The 24,238-nt window shown below is 40.3% G+C and overlaps 1 protein-coding gene across 1 annotated transcript in view; it reads right to left on the bottom strand.

Moving 5' to 3' along the window:
• Positions 1-309: 309 nt before the first annotated feature.
• Positions 310-24,238, bottom strand: part of LOC138977277 (mycocerosic acid synthase-like) — a 77,312-nt gene continuing 53,383 nt past the window's right edge. Inside the window, exons 35-40 of the mRNA XM_070350180.1 lie at positions 8,897-9,167; positions 8,350-8,516; positions 7,567-7,863; positions 5,692-5,930; positions 4,882-5,014; positions 310-2,209 (exon numbers count right to left, since the gene is read on the bottom strand). Of these exons, the coding sequence (XP_070206281.1) occupies positions 1,448-2,209; positions 4,882-5,014; positions 5,692-5,930; positions 7,567-7,863; positions 8,350-8,516; positions 8,897-9,167 (1,869 nt within the window). The 3' untranslated portion in view covers positions 310-1,447. The remainder of the gene's footprint in view (positions 2,210-4,881; positions 5,015-5,691; positions 5,931-7,566; positions 7,864-8,349; positions 8,517-8,896; positions 9,168-24,238) is intronic.

Genomic DNA, 24,238 nt, shown 5'->3' with positions numbered 1-24,238 from the left:
ATCTCAAGAATGAACGGACCGATCGTCACCAAACTTGGTAAACAGGTTCTATACATTCCTGAGACGGTCCTTACAAAAATTGGGACCAGTCAAACACACGGTTAGGGAGTTATGGGTGGATTAAGATTCTACAAGGACTTATAGAGAAACATATTCATGGTCAAAGGGAAATAACCTTCTCAGTTGGTGGCAGTGAGAATGGGTGCAGTGAGAATGGTTATTTCCCTTTGACCAACGGGGGTGTTTTTCCTACCTCCGAGGAATTTCTTGTTGTACGAGGTTTTGCAAGAAAAGGTCACTCTCCGAAGTTATTTTCGGAATTCGTTGATCACGAGGCCTAAACCACTACATTACACGAACTCGACTTAGGCCACAAAAAAAAATTGTCTGTTTCTGGTCACCCGACCGACCCTAAATTTCGGCGCCGACCCTAAACTTTTTTTTTCCAAACTCAAAAAGGTTTTGTTTTTTTTTGGGTGGTAAAGGACAGGGTGAGAAAATGAACAACAAAAACGTGTGAAAACGAAAGTCCGCTGACGATTTGTAAATGTGTTGAGTGTCTTGTCTCTATGTTTAGTGAATCCAGTCTCTTTGCGCGATTTTTAAAGTTAGTTTTATTGGTCTACATTTGAGGTAAAAAAAAAAATAATAAAAAAAAAAATCCCTACCTACCTACCCTATTTTTTTTTAGCCATGTTACCAGAAACAGACAAAATTTTTTGTGGCCTTATTGAGGACTTGACAACAATGTACACTGCAGGGAAGGCTAAGCGATTCAAGTACAAATACAAAAGTTAACTTCTTATTAAAAGAGAATATCATTGGGTAGTATAGCACTTTCAAGACTGATTATAAAACGACATATAATGATTGTCCGTGCAGCTTAATTTTCATTTAGACTGGGTGCTCTGTGCACAGTTTTTTTTCTGAATTAATTTCGTAAAAGCTACTGTTGCCTTTTTAAGAAATTGATTATCAAAACAGTTAAACTCATCACAGCAAGACAGGAGGAAGTGAAAATGAACGCTTTTATGTAGCCACCACATCCACGAAACAACAACAATGCTTGGAAACTATGCATTCAATACCCTTTCCCAAAAATCCGCTACACAAATACACACAAAAAAACACCTGAGAAATCTAGAAGAAAGGCCACTGTGATGCGTGTTTTTTTTAAATGAAAAACAAGGGGAAACAACTCTTACACAACACATAGAAACCCAACAGTTATTTCCGGAATTCGTCTATTCCACAATAGAGAATATCATTCTTATTAAAAGAGAATATCATTGGGTAGTATAGCACTTTCAAGGCTGATTATATAACGGCGTATAATGATTGTCCGAGCAAACTGGTCATTGATTGTCGCGCATCTTGTTTATTTGACTAGCCTCGTCAAAGATCGGTGGAAGAATAAGGAGGAGGAGCCTTTATTTGACTAGCCTCGTCAAAGATCGGTGGAAGAATAAGGAGGAGGAGCCTCTGGGCGCAGAGGAGGAGCCTGTGTACGCATGGGAGGAGCCTCTGTACGCATGGGAGGAGCCTCTGTACGCAGTTTTCTCGACTGCTTGGCAAGCTTGCGCTTGATCTTGCGACCTCGGCGAACCATCTTCCTCATCGTCGTGTGCGGGTGGGTCAGCAGTCGAGCCAACACGAAGACCAGAGCCTTGAGGATGGCATCCGCCTTGGCCCGGTCTAGCAGGGAGCGCTTGAAGGAGAGACTCAGGGTGAGGAGACCGCGGGAGAGGAGGTGCTCGATCATCAGGTTGGTCTCCAGGTCCCGGGGCATGATGGCGTAGCCGTCCGATGTCTTCAGCTTGAGGGCGTGCTTGGCCTTGCAACCCTTCATGGAGGAGTTCTCGGCGAGGGTGGCGGTGTGGCCGTTCATATCCGGCGAGGACATAATGCCGATGCCGATGCCGTGCTTGCAGACGTTGAAGACCTCCTGGGCCTTGTCGGAGAGCGAGTCGAACATGGACAAGGGCACGACGCCGTGCTTGATGTCGCCCTCCATGTTGCGGTTGTTGGCCATCACGAAGTTCTGCAGGGACATGCTTCTTTTCATCTTCTCCGGGCCGAAGGTGGCGATGAGGGGGATCTCGTTGCAGAAGTTGGCCATGTCGTGGCTGATGTCCAGGCCCAGCTGGCGGAGGTCCACGGGGAACACCAGCGGGATCGTCGTCTCCCCGGTCAGCATGTGCAGAAGGATCTGATGACGTGGACAAATTGGTCAGAAATAGATACACTGAGCAAAATAAGTTAAGGATATTTTGTCATGGTTGATCACTAAACAAACACAAACAAAAGAGAATGTAAGAGTCCGATATACACTGAGCAAAATAAGTTCAGGATATTTTGTCAAGGTCTGTCACTGTAAAAAAAAAAAAAATTAAAAAAATAAAAATAAAAAGAGAATGTTAGCCCAGGACTGTGTCAAAACAGCAGAGTTTTGGTCAGAAACATCTTGTTTCTCACAAAAACACTGCTGTCTGACACCTGGGCTTACAGTTTCTTTTCTTTTTTTTCTTCTTTTTTTTGTATAACCCTGAAAAAATATCCTTAACTTATTTTTCTTAGTGTATATCGAACTCTTTACATTTTTTTTTTTTTTTTTACAGGGATAGACCTGATTGTAAATAGTTTTAAGAATGGAGCTTGCCATGTGAACTGAGGAAAGAAAAAAACTTGCATCTGTCTCAAAACCGGCACGGTTGGCCTAGTGGTAAGGCGTCCGCCCCGTGATCGGGAGGTCGTGGGTTCGAACCCGGCCGGGTCATACCTAAGACTTTAAAATTGGCAATCGAGTGGCTGCTCCGCCTGGCGTCTGGCATTATGGGGTTAGTGCTAGGACTGGTTGGTCTGGTGTCAGAATAATGTGACTGGGTGAGACATGAAGCCTGTGCTGCGACTTCTGTCTTGTATGTGGCGCACGTTATATGTCAAAGCAGCACCGCCCTGATATGGCCCTTCGTGGTCGGCTGGGCGTTAAGCAAACAAACAAACCAACCAACCCTACAACAGAGTATGGTGGGTGGGAGAAGAACATGTCATACACGAGTTCTTCTTCTTCTTCTTCTACGTTCGTGGGCTGAAACTCCCACGTACACTACGTGTTTGTTTTGCACGAGTGGAATTTTACGTGTATGACCGTTTTTACCCCGCCATTTAGGCAGCCATACGCCGCTTTCGGGGGAAGCATGCTGGGTATTTTCGCGTTTCTGTAACCCACCGAACTCTGACATGGATTACAGGATCTTTTTCGTGCGCACTTGGTCTTGTGCTTGCGTGTACACACGGGGGTGTTCGGACACCGAGGAGAGTCTGCACACAAAGTTGACTCTGAGAAATAAATCTCTCGCCGAACGTGGGGACGAACTCACGCTGACAGCGACCAACTGGATACAAATCCAGCGCGCTACCGACTGAGCTATATCCCCGCCCCGTCCTACACGAGTAAACCCACTCATGCAGGAACAGGAGTGTATGGGAAGGGCCCCTAATATGGACCACTTTTTGTGTATTGCCGATAACTAGCTTGTTTTCTTGCAAAGAAGTTTCATTGTGTGGTTGGTAGTCCTTCTTTCTTCGTTTAACCGTTAGGCCTAATTAGAGTGAAATAGCTTTGATAGACATTCAGCAAAAATTAAATACAGAAAAAATCACAAATGGTCCATATTAGGAGCCTGGGCGCCCAATATGGACCAGTGAAGCGGCCTTCACGAACCACTGTAAAAAGCCCCCTATACTTCAAAATAACATGATACAACTTAGTGTGCAAGTCAGACAAATTCAAATATGCTTTAGATTTAGCTGTTTCGGGTTGATGAGAGCATTATTTGAAGCACACCAGGAAACTGAAGAAGCTTATCAAAAACAGAGTGAAAATAAGTGAAATTATCAACTTCCACACAAAAAATACTATTTGTTATATTTTGTTGAAATCTCGAGGGCTAGTTATAGGTTATTTTCAGCAAGCTTCTTAATGAATTAATCAAAATTGCCTTTAGCTTTTATTTTCTTCGATTTGTTGAAGGTGGTCCATATTAGGGGACTCACACATACTTTGAGGTTTTGCTATTATTTTTTGTTTGCAGTAGAAACCCGGGGTACACACTGCTAAAATGTAACAAATACGGTCTTAGCTGTCGTATATAGCCATTTTTGTGTGATAAAAGCTTTGGCTGTGGACAGAAACGAGTCCGTTTTAGGCGGCAAATTTAAAGTGAACGCTGCCAAAAGTTTTTAAAAAAAAAGCGAAAAAGCCTAACGGTTTTGAGGTTTGTGTTTCTGCAACTGTTTTGACATGTGCAACTTATCCAGAGAGGGTGAATAAAGCGAATGAAATTGTTTTGAGCGCTCTAGCGCCGTTAGTTTGTCAGAACCGGAGGTGGTCCATATTAGGAGCCGGTCCATATTAGGAGCCTTTCCCCTACGTTAGTTGCAACCCATGAACATAAAAGAAGAAAAGACATTTGATTCTATGAAGGCCTCCTTCTAGCATAAATACAGGTTTGAGTCTATGAAGGCCTCCTTCTAGCATAAATACAGGTTTGATTCTATGAAGGCCTCCTTCTAGCATAAATACAGGTTTGATTCTATGAAGGCCTCCTTCTAGCATAAATACAGGTTTGATTCTATGAAGGCCTCCTTCTAGCATAAATACAGGTTTGATTCTATGAAGGCCCCCTTCTAGCATAAATACAGGTTTGATTCTATGAAGGCCTCCTTCTAGCATAAATACAGGTTTGATTCTATGAAGGCCTCCTTCTAGCATAAATACAGGTTTGAGTCTATGACATCATTTATAATATGAAATAAACCCAGACATCTGAGCAGATAATAATATCATATGACGTCATCTATCCCAAACAGATTTCTGACCTGATAGCACGATCCTATGACGCCCAGTAGGTTGACGTCATGCACGCACACGAAGTCTTTGAGTTTCTGGAAGATGGGAGGCGGGATCACCAGCTTCACACAGCCTATCTCGCTGTTGATGTCTGCACTCAAGCTGTGACAAAGTAGATGGTAATGGTCAAAGCACGTGATACACGACAGTGTTGGATTTATTAATGTAGGCCTAAGGTATGTACCGACGATGCTTGTGTCCACAGATATCCGTTTATTACTGTCAGTAACAGCGCGTTCTCTCTCTTACTGCTTCAGTGTTTCTGTTTTAGTATAAGCTGATTGTGTGTGTGTGTGTGTGTGTGTGTGTGTGTGTGTGTGTGTGTGTGTGTGTGTGTGTGTGTGTGTGTGTGTGTGCGTGCGAGTGTGTGTGTGTGTGTGTTTGTGTGTGCGGCACACAGACAAATTCTAAGAAAAGGCCCAGTCTTAATCTTTATTCTTGAAAAAAAGTTCAGTTCAGCTCTCTCTCTCTCTCTCTCTCTCTCTCTCTCTCTCTCTCTCTCTCTCTCTCTCTCTCTCTCTCTCTCACTCTCTCTCTCTCTCTCTCTTTCTCTCTCTCTCTCTTTCTCTCTGTCTCTCTCTCTCTCTCTCTCTTACATTTTTTTATTTCATTTGCGTGTCTTGTTTTAAAAGTATAATTCACAACCACTAACAAAGTTATCATTACGAAGTAAACATATTTTGACTTTTTGCCAAATTCCGAAACGCTCCTCATATTTCACACTTAGAAAAACCTTCAAACAAACATTATTTTAAAAAATCCGTTTTAAGCCTACTTACTCATTTGCGAAGCTGAGTGAGCTGGGGTTGAAGCTGTCTTTAAGCTTGGGTTCCCAGAACTGAACTATCTCTGCTTGATTGGCTTTGTATAGGCGGTCAAGCTTCTGGTTCAGCTTGTTGGCATCCATTGTGTCCAGCGCTTGACCGGGAGTGCTGTCCAGTGCGCTGTCGTCCGACGACTCCAACAACTTGGTCAGGTCCGTCACCAGCACAGAGGCTGACCGGAAGTCAAAGGCAGCCTGAAAAATACAGAGGTACATTAAATTTTACTCCATCTCAAGTTACAAAACTCCCACTGTGACACTAGCCCATGTGGCTAGAATGCTGTACGCACAAGCCTGTCTTCAATCACACAAGGAGGGAGGGGGGGCATGGCCGCGCGTATTCCGGTCCAACTACGTCACATGCCAATGTCTATTACCCAATATTGACGGACTGTGTGATGATATCTTCTGCTATGGTCTGTTGAGACAGTGATATCAAAATTGAGACCGGAGGTCGAGATTTTGATATCACTGTCGAAACAGACCAATAGCAGAAGATATCATCACACAGTCAGTCAATGTTAGATATATTGCTAATTCTCTGGACATTTTGTATTAACTGTAAAGAAATTACAAAAGTATTTGTCTCAGTTTTGGCTGTTCCATATCCCTCCCTCTGATTATTATTTCTTTTTGTTCACTCTTTTCTTGTACTTTTCAGCATTTCAAAATGTCTTTTCTTTCAAAAAGTCTTTCACTTGCTCAACTAAATTCTGGGATCATTACATTTTCATATATATTTGTTTGTTTTTAAATTTAGGTGTTTTTGTTTTTGAAGTGGGGAAGCAATAAAGAGGTCGTCGATATCAAAACTGATATCGACGGAAATGTCGTCGATATCACTTTTGCACTGAACTCAGTTTTGCCCAATTGACCAATGGAAAGCCACGTAACATATGAAATAGCAATATTACCCAATATTGACGGACTGTGTGATGATATCTTCTGCTATGGTCTGTTGAGACAGTGATATCAAAATCTCGACCTCCGGTCTCGATTTTGATATCACTGTCTTAACAGACCATAGCAGAAGATATCACACAGTCAGTCAATGTTAGATATATTGCTAATTCTCTGGACATTTTGTATTTACTGTAAAGAAATTACAAAAGTATTTGTCTAAGTTTTGGCTGTTCCATATCCCTCCCTCTGATTATTATTTCTTTTTGTTCACTCCTTTCTTGTACTTTTCAGTATTTTAAAATGTCTTTTCTTTCAAAAAGTCTTTAGTCACTTGCTCAACTAAATTCTGGGATAGGCCTAATTACATTTTCATATATGTTTGTTTGTTTTTAAATTTAGGTGTTTTTGTTTTTGAAGTGGGGAAGCAATAAAGAGGTCGTCGATATCAAAACTGATATCGACGGAAATGTCGTCGATATCACTTTTGCACTGAGCTCAGTTTTGCCCAATTTATAATGGAAATCTACGTAACATATGAAATAGCAATATACAAAGCTGTCGCATGAAACACCCACCACTAAGAGACCATCTGAGGTCAACAACTAAGTGGATATGCGGTCGCATTCAGTGTTGTACAATTCATTCATCGACTATATGAAAATAAAACTTGCCCTTTCGCGTTGCACGGCTGAAGGCGTTTTGAGGTTGAATAAACTGATAACTGCTGCACCGTACTTTGTGATATGCGCAGCAATCTGCGTGCAGCTAAGCGGTTTCGTGTGACTTGCTAATTGATCATCCTATCTTCTAGATCATGGAGAACACTAATTTCTGCTTCGAATACACACACACCCACACACACACACACACACACACACACACACACACACACACACACACACACACATAAACAACAACACTCCCCCACCTTATGGAAGACCACCCTCAGCAGAGGCTTGGGGTGCTCCAGGAAGATGAACCTGACGGGGCCAGACTTGTGCACGTCAAACATCTCGGAGCTGTGGGTGTCCAGCGAATCTCCCACCACCCCGTCCTCCTGGATTACCCTCAGGTCGAAGCTCTTGTCAGTGGTTAGTATGGAGCGGCGCATCCTCCGCCTTGGCGAAGGGCCGTTGTCTTCGCTGAACACGGCGCGGGCTGAAGGGTGTCTTGCCAATACGGCTATGACGGCTCTTTCGACGGTTTCTCTGTTGGCTTGGTGTTTCTGTGTGAGACAGAGTAGTAAGTTGAAAGAACGAAATTCAGCAAGGAAGGTAGAAAACCATGGATGTATAATGAAAAGGATGCCCGGCTAATGTAACACGATAATGATGAATGGCCAAGTCGGCTATGATTGCCCTGTGGACTGTTTCACTGTTGGCTTGGTATTTCTGTGTTAAAGAAAGTACAGAATCCTGGCTGATACGGCTATAATGGTTCCATGGGCTTTACGGCTAAAATGTACAGATGAACGGCTAATAAACCTATGATGGCTCTATGACTGTTTCTCTGTTAGCGTGGCGTTTCTGTGTTAAAGATGACATTTTCTCCTATCACCCTCCGTGATGGACTGGGCGTTAAGCAAACAAACAAACAAACAAACAAACGAAATGACATTTTTTTTCTGAAAGGGAGACATTTAAGAAGACAGTTTCATGGAGAGAAAGGCAAGGAGGGCTATGAAGAAAGGGGTAGAAGGAGATAGTCCTACCAGCAGAGGGATGTCGACAGTTCCGTGCAGACTCTCTCGCTTTGGGTGCTGCTTGTAGACGGCTAGCTGCAAGGTCTCTATGGTGGACGCCTCCACGGAGGGATCCTCCTCAGTCAGCTCCACGATGGTTGGTCCACCTTCCTCGTCCTCTGCTCCTTCCGCGCCATCTGGCGGTGACATAACAGGTGGTATAAGACTTTATTACAACCCTGTGCGGGAATATTCCCCGCTTGAGATACAGTACAATGCGGTCAAACCCAGCAGTAAAATGTGCTCTCTCTCTCTCTCTCTCTCTCTCTCTCTCTCTCTCTCTCTCTCTCTCTCTCTCTCTCTCTCTCTCTCTCTCTCTCTCTCTCTTTCTCTCTCGCACAGTTCCCCCCTCCCCCACCCCAAAGACACACACACGCAAACATACACATTCAGAAGTTTCATAACTGGCCTCAGCGATGGAGAGGACGGTCCTCCCTCCACACTCACCAACACACACACACACACACACACACACACACACACACACACACACACACACACACACACACACACACACCTTCAGAAGCCTCATCAATGGCCTCAGCAATGGACTGCACAGTGGGCTCCCCAGTGACGAAGGCCACAGCCGGGAGTCGCTTGGACGTGTCTCGGTGGATCTGGTTGATCATCGTCATGGCAACGATGGAATCTAGGCCAAGGTCGACCAGGCTGACGTCAGGAGATATCATGTTGAGCTCCACCCCGAGCACCTTGGAGGCAAGCTTCTGAACGTACATCTCGTAGATCTCCAGGCGTTTTTCGGGGTCGTAGTCTTTGGCTGCTCGTACCTGATTGTAAACATTTGACATTGTGAACGTACATCTCGTAGATTTCCAGGCGTTTTTCTGGGTCGTAGTCTTTGGCTGCTCGTACCTGATTGTAAACATTCGACATTTGACATTGTAACCATCATCGAACGCCGAAGAAGAAGCAGAAGAAGAAGACATTGTAATGCTGGCTGTCAAGGGTTGAAAAAGACGAGTCTGGTCGCTAATGTCGACACAAAAATATTCGTGCTCACAACCTCAGATCCTCTTCCTTCTCGTCCGACTGACAAACACCTATTGTTTATTTAATTTTTTTTCTTGTGTGTGTGTGTGTGTGTGTGTGTGTGTGTGTGTTTGGTTTGCTTGTTTAGTTTGCTTGTTTGGTTGAGTTTTTTTTTTGTTCTCTCAAGCCAGGATATACCGTTTGAAAAGTATTAGTTAGTAGGAATATCTTCTTTTCAAATGAAAACTGAATTCTGTTTAGGATTTGTTATATCTTCAATTTCGTTCATCGTGACTGTACATAGCTCTTGTTTTATTCTTTTTAAACATTACAAATGTAATAAAAGGAAAGACAATAAGAATACGAACTCAAGCTAACGCTTATAATAATATTATTTCATGATCTAGACCGATGAAAATACCGCAACTCTTCGTAAATAGACATTGATCTTACCATATCCTATCTTGTATGATCTGACCTTATCTTATCCAACTGCGTCTGTCGAACTACACTCACGAACTACAGTACTGTATCAATTGAACATTGGAATTTCCTTGTTTGAGCCATGTGACGTCAGAGTCCGACAAAAACTCTTGTCATCATTTTCACGAGTTTTCATTCACAAGCACCTGGGAAATAAATCTCATGTTCCCCGGGGAATAAATCCCCGGTTACCATAGTTGCAGGAAGCCCTATTACATGGATAATCAAAAGCAAACCCAATAGAAACGCTCGAGGATTCTTCGGCTCTTTTCATTGGCGTTTCCCCAGACCTAAACAGACGACACGACACTGCTTTGCAAAGTTCCAAAAACCAACTGGCAAACTGGCAAAAGTAAACAAAAAACCAAAACTACTTCAATAAATTCATCACAAACAAATGAAACCTACCGATATGTTATGTCTTCTTACAAAGTCATGGAGTGCGTGTATCTTTGTGTGAGAAACACGAACGTCAAGTTCAAGTCAAACCAATTGACCCCTGACACACACATGTTGACCCGTGCACAAGACGTTGTATCGAAAAACGAAGCACAAATAAGAAATAATGATAAAAGCAAAGAAAATAGCAACAAGATATGCAAACATCTCACAAAGCCGAGCAAGCAGATTGACAGGTCTAATGAAAAACAAAGAGGTACTGAGTCGGAAACAAGATCGCGATTCTTTCCTTCGCTGCACGACGCAAATCTTCTGTGACCTTTGACCCAACGTAGCTTCCACATTCGATTACTAAGCTTAATACTCACAACTGAAAGCCGAGGGAGTAAAATACCGAGATGAACAAACAGAACTGTGCATCCTCAAACCTGACATATTCATCCCAACATTTTATGAACTCAAAAATACAGAAAGTTGCTTTCACACGCCAGCTTTGATTGCCAGTGGTTATCCGCACGGAACTCGTGTGGTTATCAGCACGGAACCCGTGTTTCAAAGCATGGATAGAGAAAGGGAGAATGTACGTTCTGGCTCACCGATTCCGACAGACCCTAAATATTAACGCAAAATAGGCTTCTGGACTAAACTTTTACTAAAATGAAACATGCGACAAAATCAGAAAAATACTGCATAAATCCATACAAAAAAAATACAGTAAAGTAAGGTTGTTTTGAACCAATGCCGGGTCTGTCGGAATCAGTAACCCAGAACGTACATTCTCCCTTTCTCTTATACAACGCTAAATTTAGTTTCCATTGAAATATTAATCCAATCTGCCCTTCGTAGCCAAGCCCAACACTACCGTATTGATCTGGGAAGGAAACCAGCCAGCGTGTGTTTTGATCCAGGCCAGGCCTGCTCTATATTCCTCCAATGGCAAGACAAGATTAAATCATGTGATAGCAACAGTTACGTCACGTCCGCCCAACACTTGGTATTGATTGTAACATAGCCGTAGTGATTTTGTCATTTCATTCCGTAGTCGCCCACCGTGCAGTTGTGTTTTCTGTGAGAGTCAAGATAGCATTTCTGAAGAATTAGAGAGAGAACTTCTTCCTCAAGATATGGATCAACAAAGCAGATGGAGTGTAGAACAACTTGGCATCATTGAGGAGCATATATTTCATCATAATAATTATGTTGATGTATTGAATAGAATGAAAAGAGAAGGGCCATCAGAAAGTAGGAAACTACCTAGATTTCTCTCCCAACCAAAAAGAAAACTGACATCTCTGTATGGGGAGCAGGTGAAAAAACGAAAGGTTATGTCACCAGAAGAACTCCATCAATACTTGCAGTCAAAAGAGGTTGATGTGAGTAAGACAGTTAGGAAAGAAGTTTTCTTTTTTTCCTCAGAGAAAATAGGGTCATCAGATGCTGCTATTGAAAAGCTGAAGGAAGGATACAGGCAGATTCAAAGACAGGAGGCCACCAGTATGTGTTTTAACCTTCAGTATGGTTCTCTTCTGGATGCATCTTTCAAATTCTTTCAGGAAGAAAAGGAACGAGGAATTCACAAAAACAAGTGGGAAGAGTGGTTGCAGGCAAACATTGGCATCTCACCAGCTTATTCACGCAAACTGAGAGAGATTGCTCGTTTGCTGAAACCATACTTTAGCAGGTTTTCTACAGTTGGTCTGTCTTTCATTGAAATCTACTCTCTGAAAAAAGATTTGAAGACAATGTTTGAAAGTAATGAGGAGATCAGAAAATATTGGACTTCTCCCATGCAAGAACCACTACAACTCCAAACACGATCCTCTCAGGTAGAAAACACTCAGTTGTGAGAAGTCAGTCACGGTTGAGTAGAGCGCTCCAGGCTGGAGCGCCAGGTCTTTGTATTGCCTGCTATTGATGTTTCTTCCAACCCGTCACTACACTCAGTTGTGAGAAGTCAGTCACGGTTGAGCAGAGCGCTCCAGGCTGGAGCGCCAGGTCTTTGTATTGCCTGCTATTGATGTTTCTTCCAACCCGTCAAACAACTTCTAAAGGCTGCCTTTTCAGGCGGCCGCCGAGTGCACTTTATGCAAATGACTTGTTTATTGATTCAAGCTTTGACAAGTGTACTTGGTGGCTGCTTTGAAACTCAACAAAGCCCACTCCCCCTTTCACAAACACTTCCCAAACGCAAGCAACTTCCTTTTCCCCGCTGCAGTCAGAACAAAGCTGTCATAGCGGGTTTTCCCGATTGACAAAAATTCTTATTACACACTCAGACTATTTGGAGCCGCATCCGTTTGTCCTCCAGTGACCAATTGCATAAGAATATTCTGGTGATGAATAAACGCGCTTTGTGTCATTAGCATCTAAAGATTTCTTGTTTACAATAGTTGTGTTGATCTGATGAAGCGCGGAACTGATCTTAGGGTTGTCATGGTGAAACACTCGCTTCTGAAACAGTGCTTCCTTGTAGTTATCATGCGATATGCTCGACTTTACAACCTGTTTGCTTACACCCTTTGCTTTTTTAACCACCCCTTTCTCACTTGCAACACTGTACATCTTTGCACGCAATCCAACATACTCCTTAATTATCTTCCCATTCATTTCATCTTTCATCTTTCCAATAACCTTCTTGTTAACATTTGAGTGCAATGGTGATTCTTTAGGGTAGTCGCAAGTGTCATAAAAAGAATCTTTTCCTTTTACTGCAGGACTTTCAGCTTCTAGATCTTTGTAAATGTCATCCGCTGGAATGTCAAGTAAGAATGAATCTGTGTCTGTGTAAAGTACTCTCGATTTGGGATATCTTGGTTTCAAATAATCATACAAAAACTCAAGCATCAACAGTTTTGACAACTCTAGCACAGTAAAGCCTATGAATACTGGTTTGTCAAGCTTGACTACAAGTTTTTTCATTAAGATACCATACAGCTGTTCATGAAAGTATTTAAAGTCTTGATACTGTGGTTTGGATGTCAGCTTGATGGCCTCATTTTCTCTTGTAACAAGTCTAACATCCTTTCTCTTGTGTGGGTTTTCCATTGTCTTACCAAAGCAACTGTTGTTCATCAGTTTAAAAAAGTCTTTCTCTGATGCATCAGCGGCTTTGGTTCTCAGTTCTGTGTTTTTTATGATGTAAGGTTTCATAAACTGTTCTTGATCAAATAAAATTATACGATGAACAGCCTTCAAAATCAATCCATGTCTAATGTAAAACTGTAACAGTCTGTAGTGACACACATACTTCTTTTTGTGAAACAGATTGGGCACCAGCTTTGGAGGTTCTCTTGGGTTTACTTTTAACCTCTCAGCCGCTAAAGGATAATCATTATGTAGATCATGAAGTGATAGTGGATAGTCTAAGTCAACTTCTAGTATCCATCCCTTTCGACTGTCTGGGCCTGCTTTTAATATTGTCAGCACAACACATTGTGAAAATGGTCCTGAATAGATCTTAAAGTTCCGAAGTGGAAGCGTCTGACACATTGCCCAACCATACAAATTGTTTGCATCTAGATACATGATGTAATTAGAAGGTTTCATAGGATCAAAGTCGTCCAAGTATTTGTTGTTGGCTTTGCAGTAATTGTGTGAAGCCATACTGATTCCTCCACGTAGTCCATTTTCAATCATCTGAAGTGTAGGTAGATCTGATAGCAAGTCAATCTTTACTCCTGTAAATCTAAGAAATGCATCCCAGCTCATGCCTGGTGCAGATATGTAATGTGAAGGATCTAGATTGTAGTGCTTCATACATGTTCTTCTGTAATTCTCAAATATATCTGCAAGTAAACAAACATCAGCCAACAAATATTGATCATGATAATCACCCATTGTATTACATCCTAATTTATTCCATGCAGTCTTAGCGTGTTCATAGTCTTCGTCACTTATACCTTTACCCTTCAGCCGTGAGAAGTAAGCATCCTTTGGTGGTAACTCATCTTCATCAAACCTCTCCCACGAATCCATGTATTCATATGGATAGACTCCCTTTCTAACTAAGTCACTGTCAAAGTACTTACATGTGATTGGGAAAGCAGTTAGTGATGAAGATAAAGACTCAAGTGTTCCCATCAGATGTTGAGCAGAATCGTAGAAGTATAAACTATTCAGAGTAAAGGCCATGTACTTTTCTGAAGACTGCGCAATGCATCTTGCTTTGTATTCATCAGTTACTGCCTGCATGATCAGATGTGAATCATAACCGCGCAAGTTATGGAAGAAGATTGGAAGCTTCCAAGTCTTAGGATCAAACTTTAATTGTAGATTACATTTGCTGTGTGCTGCTCCTCGGAACTGCCCACTTACATGATCATGATCTCTTACTATTGGATTGTCTGTGTTTGGTGTTAGACTTTGTTCGCATATCCAACACTGTGTGGTAGAGTTAAACTGTTCTTGGTCTTCAGGTTTCATAACAATGTCTGAAAGATTCAGTTGTTTGGAGCAGTCATTTCGCACTTGGTTCATTTGCTGTAAGAAGTTCTTTGCTGCATTAGGTCCTCTGTACAATTGCGGTTTAGAATGTTTACCATCTGAACTAACAACAATAAATGCATATGAACAGACTTGATGATTACTTAGAGTTACTGTTTTAGGTAGGTCTTTTGGTAAAGGTCCTTCATATGGCACAATGATAGATTCAAAGTCAGCATAAACAACATAAGGACTTTTCTGTAGTTTGCATACATTCTTAAAATACACTTTGCTGTCTGGCGGCGGTGTTGTTAACTTCACAACCGCATCATCAACGCTCTTACAATGTTGCTTGTGTATAAGTGCTGCATGAATTGATGGAATACGCAAGAGACATCGCCTACAAAAGTCTTGTTTACTATTGTGATTGCTTGTGCTCGCCATCAGTCTACTCATTGTACGAATCAAAGTGTAATGATATTTTACACCATCAGTCATTAGTAACATGTCAACATGGTTAGTATCACAATCACCAATCGTTGGTGAGTTCTTTGATATTCTGACTGGTTTCAGTTCATCTTCTTCATCCCACGTGTAAACATTTACGGTGATGGGTTTGTTTTGCTGTTCAAATTTGTCAATGCTTGTAATGCTGACAGGAAATTCAATACCAGTAAAGTTTAGTTTATTTCTGTATGCATGATAGTTAGACACTCTTTCTGCATTTTTCTTTACACTGTACAGTCTTGCCAGAACACACCACATAAAACATTTGTCATCATCATTCTTTATGTTCAGCACAGCACGTTTTTTGACAAGAGCAGGAGGTAAAGGTATGTAACTTCTACCTCTGATGGGGGCAAATTTACTTAGCTTCAATTCTATTTTTAGAATTTCACCTTCTGACCATCCGGATCCTTTCATCTTTGCATCCTCTGCAGCTTGCTCAAACCGTTTCATCATTTCATCTGCCCAGTTTCCATTCAATTCTGTCATAGAATTAAGTGCTAGTTGTCTGGTTGAAACATGAACTTCTAGCACCTCATCACTGACTGTTTTGTATTTTATTAAACTGACTATCTGCACTTTTACTGGAGGTTCAATCAACAAATTGTTTGGAATTTGTTCAATGGCGTCTTGCACACTGGACTGCACATTTTGAGGATCCGTTACTTGTAATTCAACGGTGTCAAATACTGTCGATAAAGATTCTAATACAGAGTCTTCCATCGCTGTGAGTTTGATTTTATAACTCAAAATAAAAATATAAATTAAAAAAATGAAGTTGCAATTCTTTCTCAGAGCTTCCATTTTTGTTAACACTATAAAATCTGAAATAAAAAATCATTTAACATTTGTACCACGTGGAACTAATTGTAATTCCTCTTTTACAAAGGCTCTTTGCGGTGCTGGTTCTCTCAAGTAATATATAGGTGGATTTGTCTCTACTACTCTCTTGATTTCATGAATGTCAATACTCCAGATTGGATCCGTTGCACGCTTCCTGCTGTCACCCTCAGCTTCACCGGGCGCATATAAATATCTGACTTTCTGATTGAAAGGTAGTAATGCCACTGGTGTTGTTGACTTTGGAGCAACAGGTATTGTTTTCTGTTTGATTGCATCAACTGGTCTTAACCCTGTAGCTTTAAATACCTCCAGATTCATTGCTCTAAGTACTGATGGTAATCTTTTGACCCATTCAGTGTTACGCAATTTACTTTCTGTGTCCAAAAATTCCTGATGGTACTGATATGAAAACAGTTTTTCTGCCAACTGTTTGTTAAAGCTCTCAACAATAGCCTGTGACCTGTGGTTTCCTGGAATACCTCTCTTCACTGTAACATGATGTTTTAACAGAAGCTGGTTGACAGCTCCTTTAAACTCCTTACCATCATCGCACTGAATCATTCTGGGATACTTTAGTGGTCCACGTCTGTAAATTTCTTGCAGGGCAACAGCTGTAGCTATAGCACTTTTCTCTGTCAACGGTTCAGCATCTTTGTATCTTGTTGCAACATCAACTACAGTCAGTGCATACTTATATTTCTTCCTTCTGACTGTGTCATGCGGTAAATAGAGCAGGTCTATTTGATGAGTGTCATTCGGTTTAATGTTAACAAAGTGTGGTCGTGTAATTTTTCTTGGTGCAGGTAAATAGATCTGCCAAACTGCCTGCTTTGACAACCATTTCTTTGCTATATCTTGAGAAACACCTGCTGCGTCACTGAGCTTGTCAATAGCAGTTCTTCCTTTCCAGTATCCTTTTGGGGAATAATATATTTTAGATAACAAAGCATCACTCATGGTTTTTTAAATGACAGAATATTAAGATTTGACAGCACGCGCAATAAAGTAAACAACAGCCATACCAATAACAATGAAAACAATCTCTCCCACCTTCTGCTCTTCTGAAGGCTGATAAAAGTCACCCAGTTTTGGAGGAGCACTTGTCTTCATTTTCTTTCCAGTTACAAGATAGTATTCTTGAATGGCTGCATCAACATTGGCAAAGGTTTTGTTTGCATGTCCTTGCTGCCTGAGTTTATCATTCATAAAGTCTAACTGCGCAATTCGTTTCTTCTCGTATTCATCCTGTGCTTTCGCCAGTTGTTCCATGGCTTTGTTGTGCCTTTCCCTCTCTTCACCATTTTGCAGTTTAGAAAACAAATAGTTGCTGCCAGAAAATGCAAGCGCATTTACAATCGCACCTCCCACCATCATAACCAAGCTAGCCATTTTATTGTCTTACATGTTTATATTTTCTGGAATAATTCCTTGCTTCACCAAAAAGTCTTTTGTTGCAAAGGAAGCTGTCACAACACCAATTAGTTTAGCACCGTCTTCGAAGTCTAACTTTCCCAAGTCGGCTGGTTTCATTCTGAGGAGACTTTTACCCAGCATTGTGTAACCTACACTCAAGCCTCCAATCACTGCAGCGTGATAAACTAGATTAACTATTGTCTTTTCAGAACTCATTTTTATGTTATCAAAATTAAAATATTAAAATTATTCCATATGAAATGAATCCACTGCAGGTACTACTGTGGGCTTTTTTATTGTTTGTACTGCTTTGTTTGTTGGTTTTGGTGTTTCTGATTTTGGTGTTTCTGGTTTTGGTCTTTCTGACACTTTATATTTGCCTTGCCAAAGTTTGTAAAGCAAGTATCCACCTCCTCCAACAACAGCTGCTACAGCTACTTTTCTGTATGATAGAAATGAAGATTTTAATTCTTGATCAGTTTGTGTGACCTTAGTCACTTCAGGAATGTTTGGTGTCTGCTCAACCTCAGACATAATGTTCTGCTTTGCCTTTTGATTTAACTTTTTTTGTCTGTTCCATTCGGCTAGTTTTTTTCCTGCTTCTACTCTACCAGGTTTCTTTGTCACTGTGTTCACTTCTGGTATTTTCGTCTGCTCCACTGTCTGCTTCAACTGATCCGTCATCTTTTTTATTCTGAAAATTAATGTGTTTGAAAGTAATTAATCCAGCAACAAATGGTACTAATAAAGCACCAAATCGATAATACAGGCCACAGGCAAGAGATTCGAGGGACTTGGAAACAACAGGGTCATGAGTTAGATCATGTGTTAAGTCTTCCTCCGAGTCGAGAGGTGTAAAATGTCCAAAAATCTTTGTGTACAAACCTATAACAGTCTGTCCAATACTTCTAACCATCTTAGAACCAAGCACTGATTCATACCGTCCATGATACTTTGCTATATCTTCTGAGGAAAGATGTTGTACTTCTTCCACAGTTAACTGCTGCCCAAGGTAGTGTTTTGTTTTTCCACAAACAGCAAGTGAATACAATCTTTCTTTTTTATCGAGTATAGTCCTACTGTCACAGATTTCAATATCTGTAGCAGTCTGCATCAGCAATTCATCACAGTTCATTTTATTTTGATGCAGAATAAAATTAAAATCTAGTAATTAAACTTGAGTAAGAACTTAGGTAGGAACTTAACAAGAACTTAGGTAGGAACTTGAGTAAGAACTTAGGTAGGAACTTAACAAGAACTTGAGTAAGAACTTGACAAGAACTTAGTAAGAACTTGACAAGAACTTGACAAGAACTTGAGTAAGAACTTGACAAGAACTTGAGTAAGAACTTGACAAGAACTTAGCAAGGATTTCTACAAACATACATACTGAACTGGTTGATCAGTTTTTAAAACCAGTTTCGAGTGCTTAGAAGATTTCAGATTATTCTTTATTCTTTCTCTCTCCTGTTTGTTTTCAATGACATCATTTTCTCGAAGGCACTCTTCAAAACTGTCACGGTCCTTTGAATAGAACAATGTTATTGTTTTGAGTTGCTCTCTAAAGTCTTTCAGAACTGCATTGTATTTTTGTGTTAATATCCAAACTGATATTAATGCATGTCGTCCACTGAATGCAAGCTTTGCTAGTGCACTTTTCTTTCTAACAATGTCACGTTCTGCTGCACAGTCATCAATAATAAACAGTGTTGGCGTGTTCTGAAAAAGATCGAAATAATGCTCCAAGCAAACATTTAGACGATCAGAAGGATTTACAATAAATATATTTTGATCAGACCATATGAATTTTCTCTCCTTGTATGTTCTGTTATGCTTTATGGTTGGACAGAATATGACTATGTGTTCAAAGTGATTTATGTAAACAGTCTGTAATAAATCCAAAACATATCTTGTTTTGCCGCAACCTGTTGCCCCACAAATCAAAGAACAGTGTGGATCTTTTGGAAGAAAATCTAGATACTTCATTTTAACACGTTCAATAAACAATATCCTGTAATCTGCTTTCAGAGATGTTTAACTGCGCATCTGACACAACAAACACGTAGATCTTAACTGATTTACTACTACTCCCTACTTCCTTTTCAATTTGTATTGTGATTCCTTCTGATCCGTTTTCAATTCGCCTTCCACTTCCATGCAGTTTGTTGTCGTCAGTTGTTCTGAGATCCAGCCATAACGCATATTTATTTGTCAAAAAATCTTCTACGCCAACACCGTGTAAATGTAGATCTTTAGCCACAAGATCAGATGTTGGGTCTTTCAATCTTCCTCCAGTAAAGTACTTTCTTGCTTCATCATAGTGTTGGTATGGCAGCATGCCAGATGCAAATATTTGGTTTGGCTGCCCTTCAATTGTGCAATATACTCTATTGATTAGTGGATTGTAAAACTTTTCTATTTGCCTTTCATATGAATCTTTTGGTTCCTCAAACAACATAAGTATTCCCTTCATTGACCTAGCTGGTGTATTCAAGTTAATGTTCCAGATTGGATCAGCCTGGCTTTTTGAAAGTGTACTGTGATTCAACACTCTTTCATAATAGATAGGCAGCTTAGAACTGTACTGATTTTCTATAAGTCTAGCCAGTTCAGGATGGTTTACAACATCAAACTCTAAAGAAATTCCAGACACCTTATACTTTGCTTCCGGGTCTTGTGAAAGCATAACACGATCATAACTATTGAAAGTCAGGTCGTATGACAGCCTGTCACGCAATGCTCCTTGATAGAAGGGAGGATGTGAATTTATGAGTTCAAAGTCAAGTGGAATACAAAATTTGTTTCCAAAAGCAACATTGACAGCGTTATCTTTTTTGTTGTCAGCTTTATCTCCTGCTCCTATTCTAACTTTTATCCCATTGTCTGACTGAATCCCTTGAAACACTCTGTTTTTCTTTTCATTGTCAGTCAACCAATTATCTGCATAAACTAAAAATACATCTGCATTATTCAATGACATCACTTCCCGCCCTTCCAGTTTGACAGTAATCTTCCTCACAATTGCTCTTCCTACATTATAAGCCAAAGTCCTATTTTCATCTGAGCCAGATTCTAATTCTAATTTGAATGATAGTCTTACAGTGCCTGGTACAATAACATCGTTCTTACCTAGATTAGGAAACCTAACAGTAAGTATTTCATTCTGATCAATAGTAGAAGGATTATTTGTAACTATAACTGTTTGCCTTATTCCTTTTACCCCGAGAGGTTCTTTCAGCCTTCTGTAAGGATCAAGAACAGAACCGAACGATTGTGCCATCTTTTTTTATTTTCAAAATAAAAAATAAGTTACAAATGGCAGAAGGTGGATTTGAAGATTTATTTGAGCCAGCGGACGACATGAGCGAAGCAATCCCTTTGGTTCCCTACCATCATTCACTGCATTATGAGGTGGCACGACATGAACTTCTGGAAGGTAAAGTTAGAGATTTCTACAAAAGTTTAGGAGAAGAACCTGATGTTTTAGATCCAAACCAGTTCAAAATGGAAGCAAATCATTTATATACAACTAGCGATAAAGGAGAAAAAGTCCAACTTACATATAAATCTAATCCTGCTAAGTTTCTATCAAAAGTTTCACTAAAACAAAAACTTACTGCTAATCGACTTAGGCAATTAGATATTGTGCCTAGCACACGGTCATCATCTTCCCATGTTGTTTCCTTACTTCAACAAGCAGAACTAGGACTACCAACTGCTACTCAAATAGAATCTGTTCCATTGCAAGATCTTAATAAACTTGCAGATGAGGCTGATCAACTTATACAAGAGATAGAGACTTCTTTTTCTGAGGAAACTTCACTGAAGACTCCACATGAACTATTACCTATGAGAGAAATAGAAGCCCTTAATCAATCACTACAAACCATCAGAGGTGAAATAGCAAATAATCTGTCAAAACTAGGTCAGCTGGATGAAGATATAAACAAAGAGAAACACAAACTTGCTGATGCTGATGATTTGAACCTAGAACAAGAAGTAAAAAACAGAATTTCTAAGCGTTTAAAAGATTTGCAGGAGGAGAAAGCCATAAGGTTAGAAGTTCTAAGTAACAATAGAGAACAACTGAGAACACAGGTCAGCAGAATAAAAAATACAATTCAAAGAATCCTTTACGAAGACACAACTCTTGCTGAAAGAATTAGAACGCTTTTCAGAGAGCAGGGAATCACAATAGCTAGTATACTAACTGCGTTAGGATTTGCAATAAGCACATTAGTGTTAACACTCACAGGTGGCACTGTCACACCTCCACCTCCACCTTCACCTTCATCTCCATCTGATCCGGGATGGGTAAAGAAACAACTCAAACACATTGCAGAACTATTAAAGAAACTAGCAGCAAAAGCTTTGGATGCACTTCCAGGAATCATTGGTTCAATTGTTAGCTGGCTGTTATCTTTTGCAGGTAAAGTTGTTGGTTTCATGGCTGAACATCTCTGGACTCTAATAGTTTTAATTGCAGGTGTTCTGCTAACGAGAATAAAGCAAAAGTAAGCCTACACCCACTCCACCAATTACTAGAGCAGTCTTCTGCGATTCATGATCATCACTAATACTAACAGCTTGATCATCCCTAGTGACAGAATGATCTTCACCTGCAGCGTGATCTTCACTTGTCACGCTTTGTTTCTGTTCATTGTGATATGGCTGTAACATCGTTCTGATTTCTGAATTCAGTTCTTCACCCTTTCCAAGCGGCTGGGTGTCACTAGCAATAATGATTTCATTGTTATAATTTGTTATTGTTCCAATCTGCAGCTGGAGATCAGAAGGTAACATGTAAAGGCCGTTACCAACAGCAAAGTCAACTTTTGATCTTGCATAACGGAGAGAGTCTTGATACCTTTTGATGCTGGAAGGCAGATCAACTGCAGAGTTTATGACATCTTCTAAATTTGATAACAACTGTTTCTGTGCACCAAACCCTGTGCTTGTTCTCATTATGTTTGATCGTGTCTGTGCCTGCGAGCCTAGCAAGCACCACGCATATGTTCGGATAGATTCATTGATCCTTTCAACACCTGATCCAGTGAAACCTTTGCCTGTGTCTAATATAAAAGTAGTCCATGCATTGTGGTGCTGTTGTTCTATTGATCCTAACTGTACCTGCACATTTGAAGAAAAAGATGTATGACCTGGCCAGTAATCAAAATTATACCTCCTGTGGACACCCCATAAATATAGTGTTCCCATGCCATGGTTTTTGTCTTGCTTTTGCCTAAAGTCGGTCTTAAAATCTATATTGAATTCATTGCAGAGACGCTCATACACTTTCATGTTTATCCTATTGTTGAATGGGTTCCAGCTCTTTTCATGCGGCATTGGTGCCTGAAGTTCAGACAAGATTCTCCTGCACTGATAGTAAACGTGAAATGTGTACACACACTTTGTCAGTAAGTTTGAATTATTCATGTGGTCTGCATAGGACACTCCACATCCTGTGGTTGCACAGAATATTGCAAAGTTTAACTGATTCTGATAGAACTGAATTGGGTGAGAGTTCCACATCTTTGGAACACTATCATTTTTGATTGGGGGATTTAGGTAAGAATGGAATGGGTCAGGCACTTTAACGCGAATGGATTGTGTTTCTGTTACAGCAAAGTCCAACTCATGGAAAGAAATAGTCTTTGGATTGTAATATGGTCCAGTTTTGTATTTAACGTCTTTGTTGAATTTATACTGAATCATTTTTGTTGTTGAATAAAAAATGTTTATCACACTAACAAATGTGAAGACTGGTGTGCCAGTTAAACTTGCAAACCCTATCAACAATCAAAATGGAGGAATGAAAGTTGCACTGCATGAAATTATGTACAAGGTTACTTGGTATAATATCAGTAAAAAAAAGAATAACAACTGGGTTAGAATTAATGGTAAAACACATTCTGTAGAAGATGGTTACTATGACTTCTGCACTTTAGAGAAAGAATTGTTTGCTCCAGTAGGTATTACAGCGAGTTTAAATCATGCAAGTCTCATTGCTACTCTTACTATGCCCAAAACTAGAGAAGTAAACGTTGAGTTTCCAACCAAACTCCTTGATATGCTTGGAATTACAAAAATATACAAGGGAACACGTCCCATTGACATGGATGTTAACAGTGTACTGTTTGTTCACATGAGAGAGCTTAACACATCCTATAATCTGTTTAATGATCAGCGTTCTGATCTGCTTAGGATTCTTCCACCGAGTGATGCCTCTTTTTGTAAAATGCACGTGCCAACATTTAAGACACTTCAGTTCAAGGACTTGGAGGAAGGGTGTCATGAATTCCTACACATTGATCTGAAAAATCAAAGTGGACAACCAGTTGATTGTTTGTTTAACATTACATTGGAAATAGTTCCATAAAATATTGAGTATTAAAATGTCGAGTGGACCTACAATAGCTTATCCTGTTGCATGTTCAACTATAGAGTTGAAAGATTTAGCAGACGCTATCGACTTTGAGAGCAATGCTGAAGTTGGTGCAGTGTATGCATTCGAGTTTACAGACACCGGTTATTACAAGAGAAAGGAAATCGACGATGAAAAGAAACCAAGATTTCTCAAACTAGGTCAAATCCGTGATGTTAATGTACCTGATCCAATTGTCGATGACACATTCTACATGTGGAAACATCAGAATAAAAAATGGGTACTTAGTCCTGTTATGAAAAAGATTGACTGGGAAATGAAGTTTGAATTTGTGAGTCCATACACTCTTGTTGGAAAAGACGACACATTCCGTAAGTCAATCAATGCTAAACCACTAATTGTTAGCCTTGTTCCTGC

The sequence above is a fragment of the Littorina saxatilis genome, linkage group LG9, assembly GCF_037325665.1.
Source record: "Littorina saxatilis isolate snail1 linkage group LG9, US_GU_Lsax_2.0, whole genome shotgun sequence".
NCBI classification, from domain to species: domain Eukaryota; kingdom Metazoa; phylum Mollusca; class Gastropoda; order Littorinimorpha; family Littorinidae; genus Littorina; species Littorina saxatilis.
Note: the sequence above shows the minus strand (reverse complement) of the source record. Positions and strands in the feature narration are given on the sequence as shown.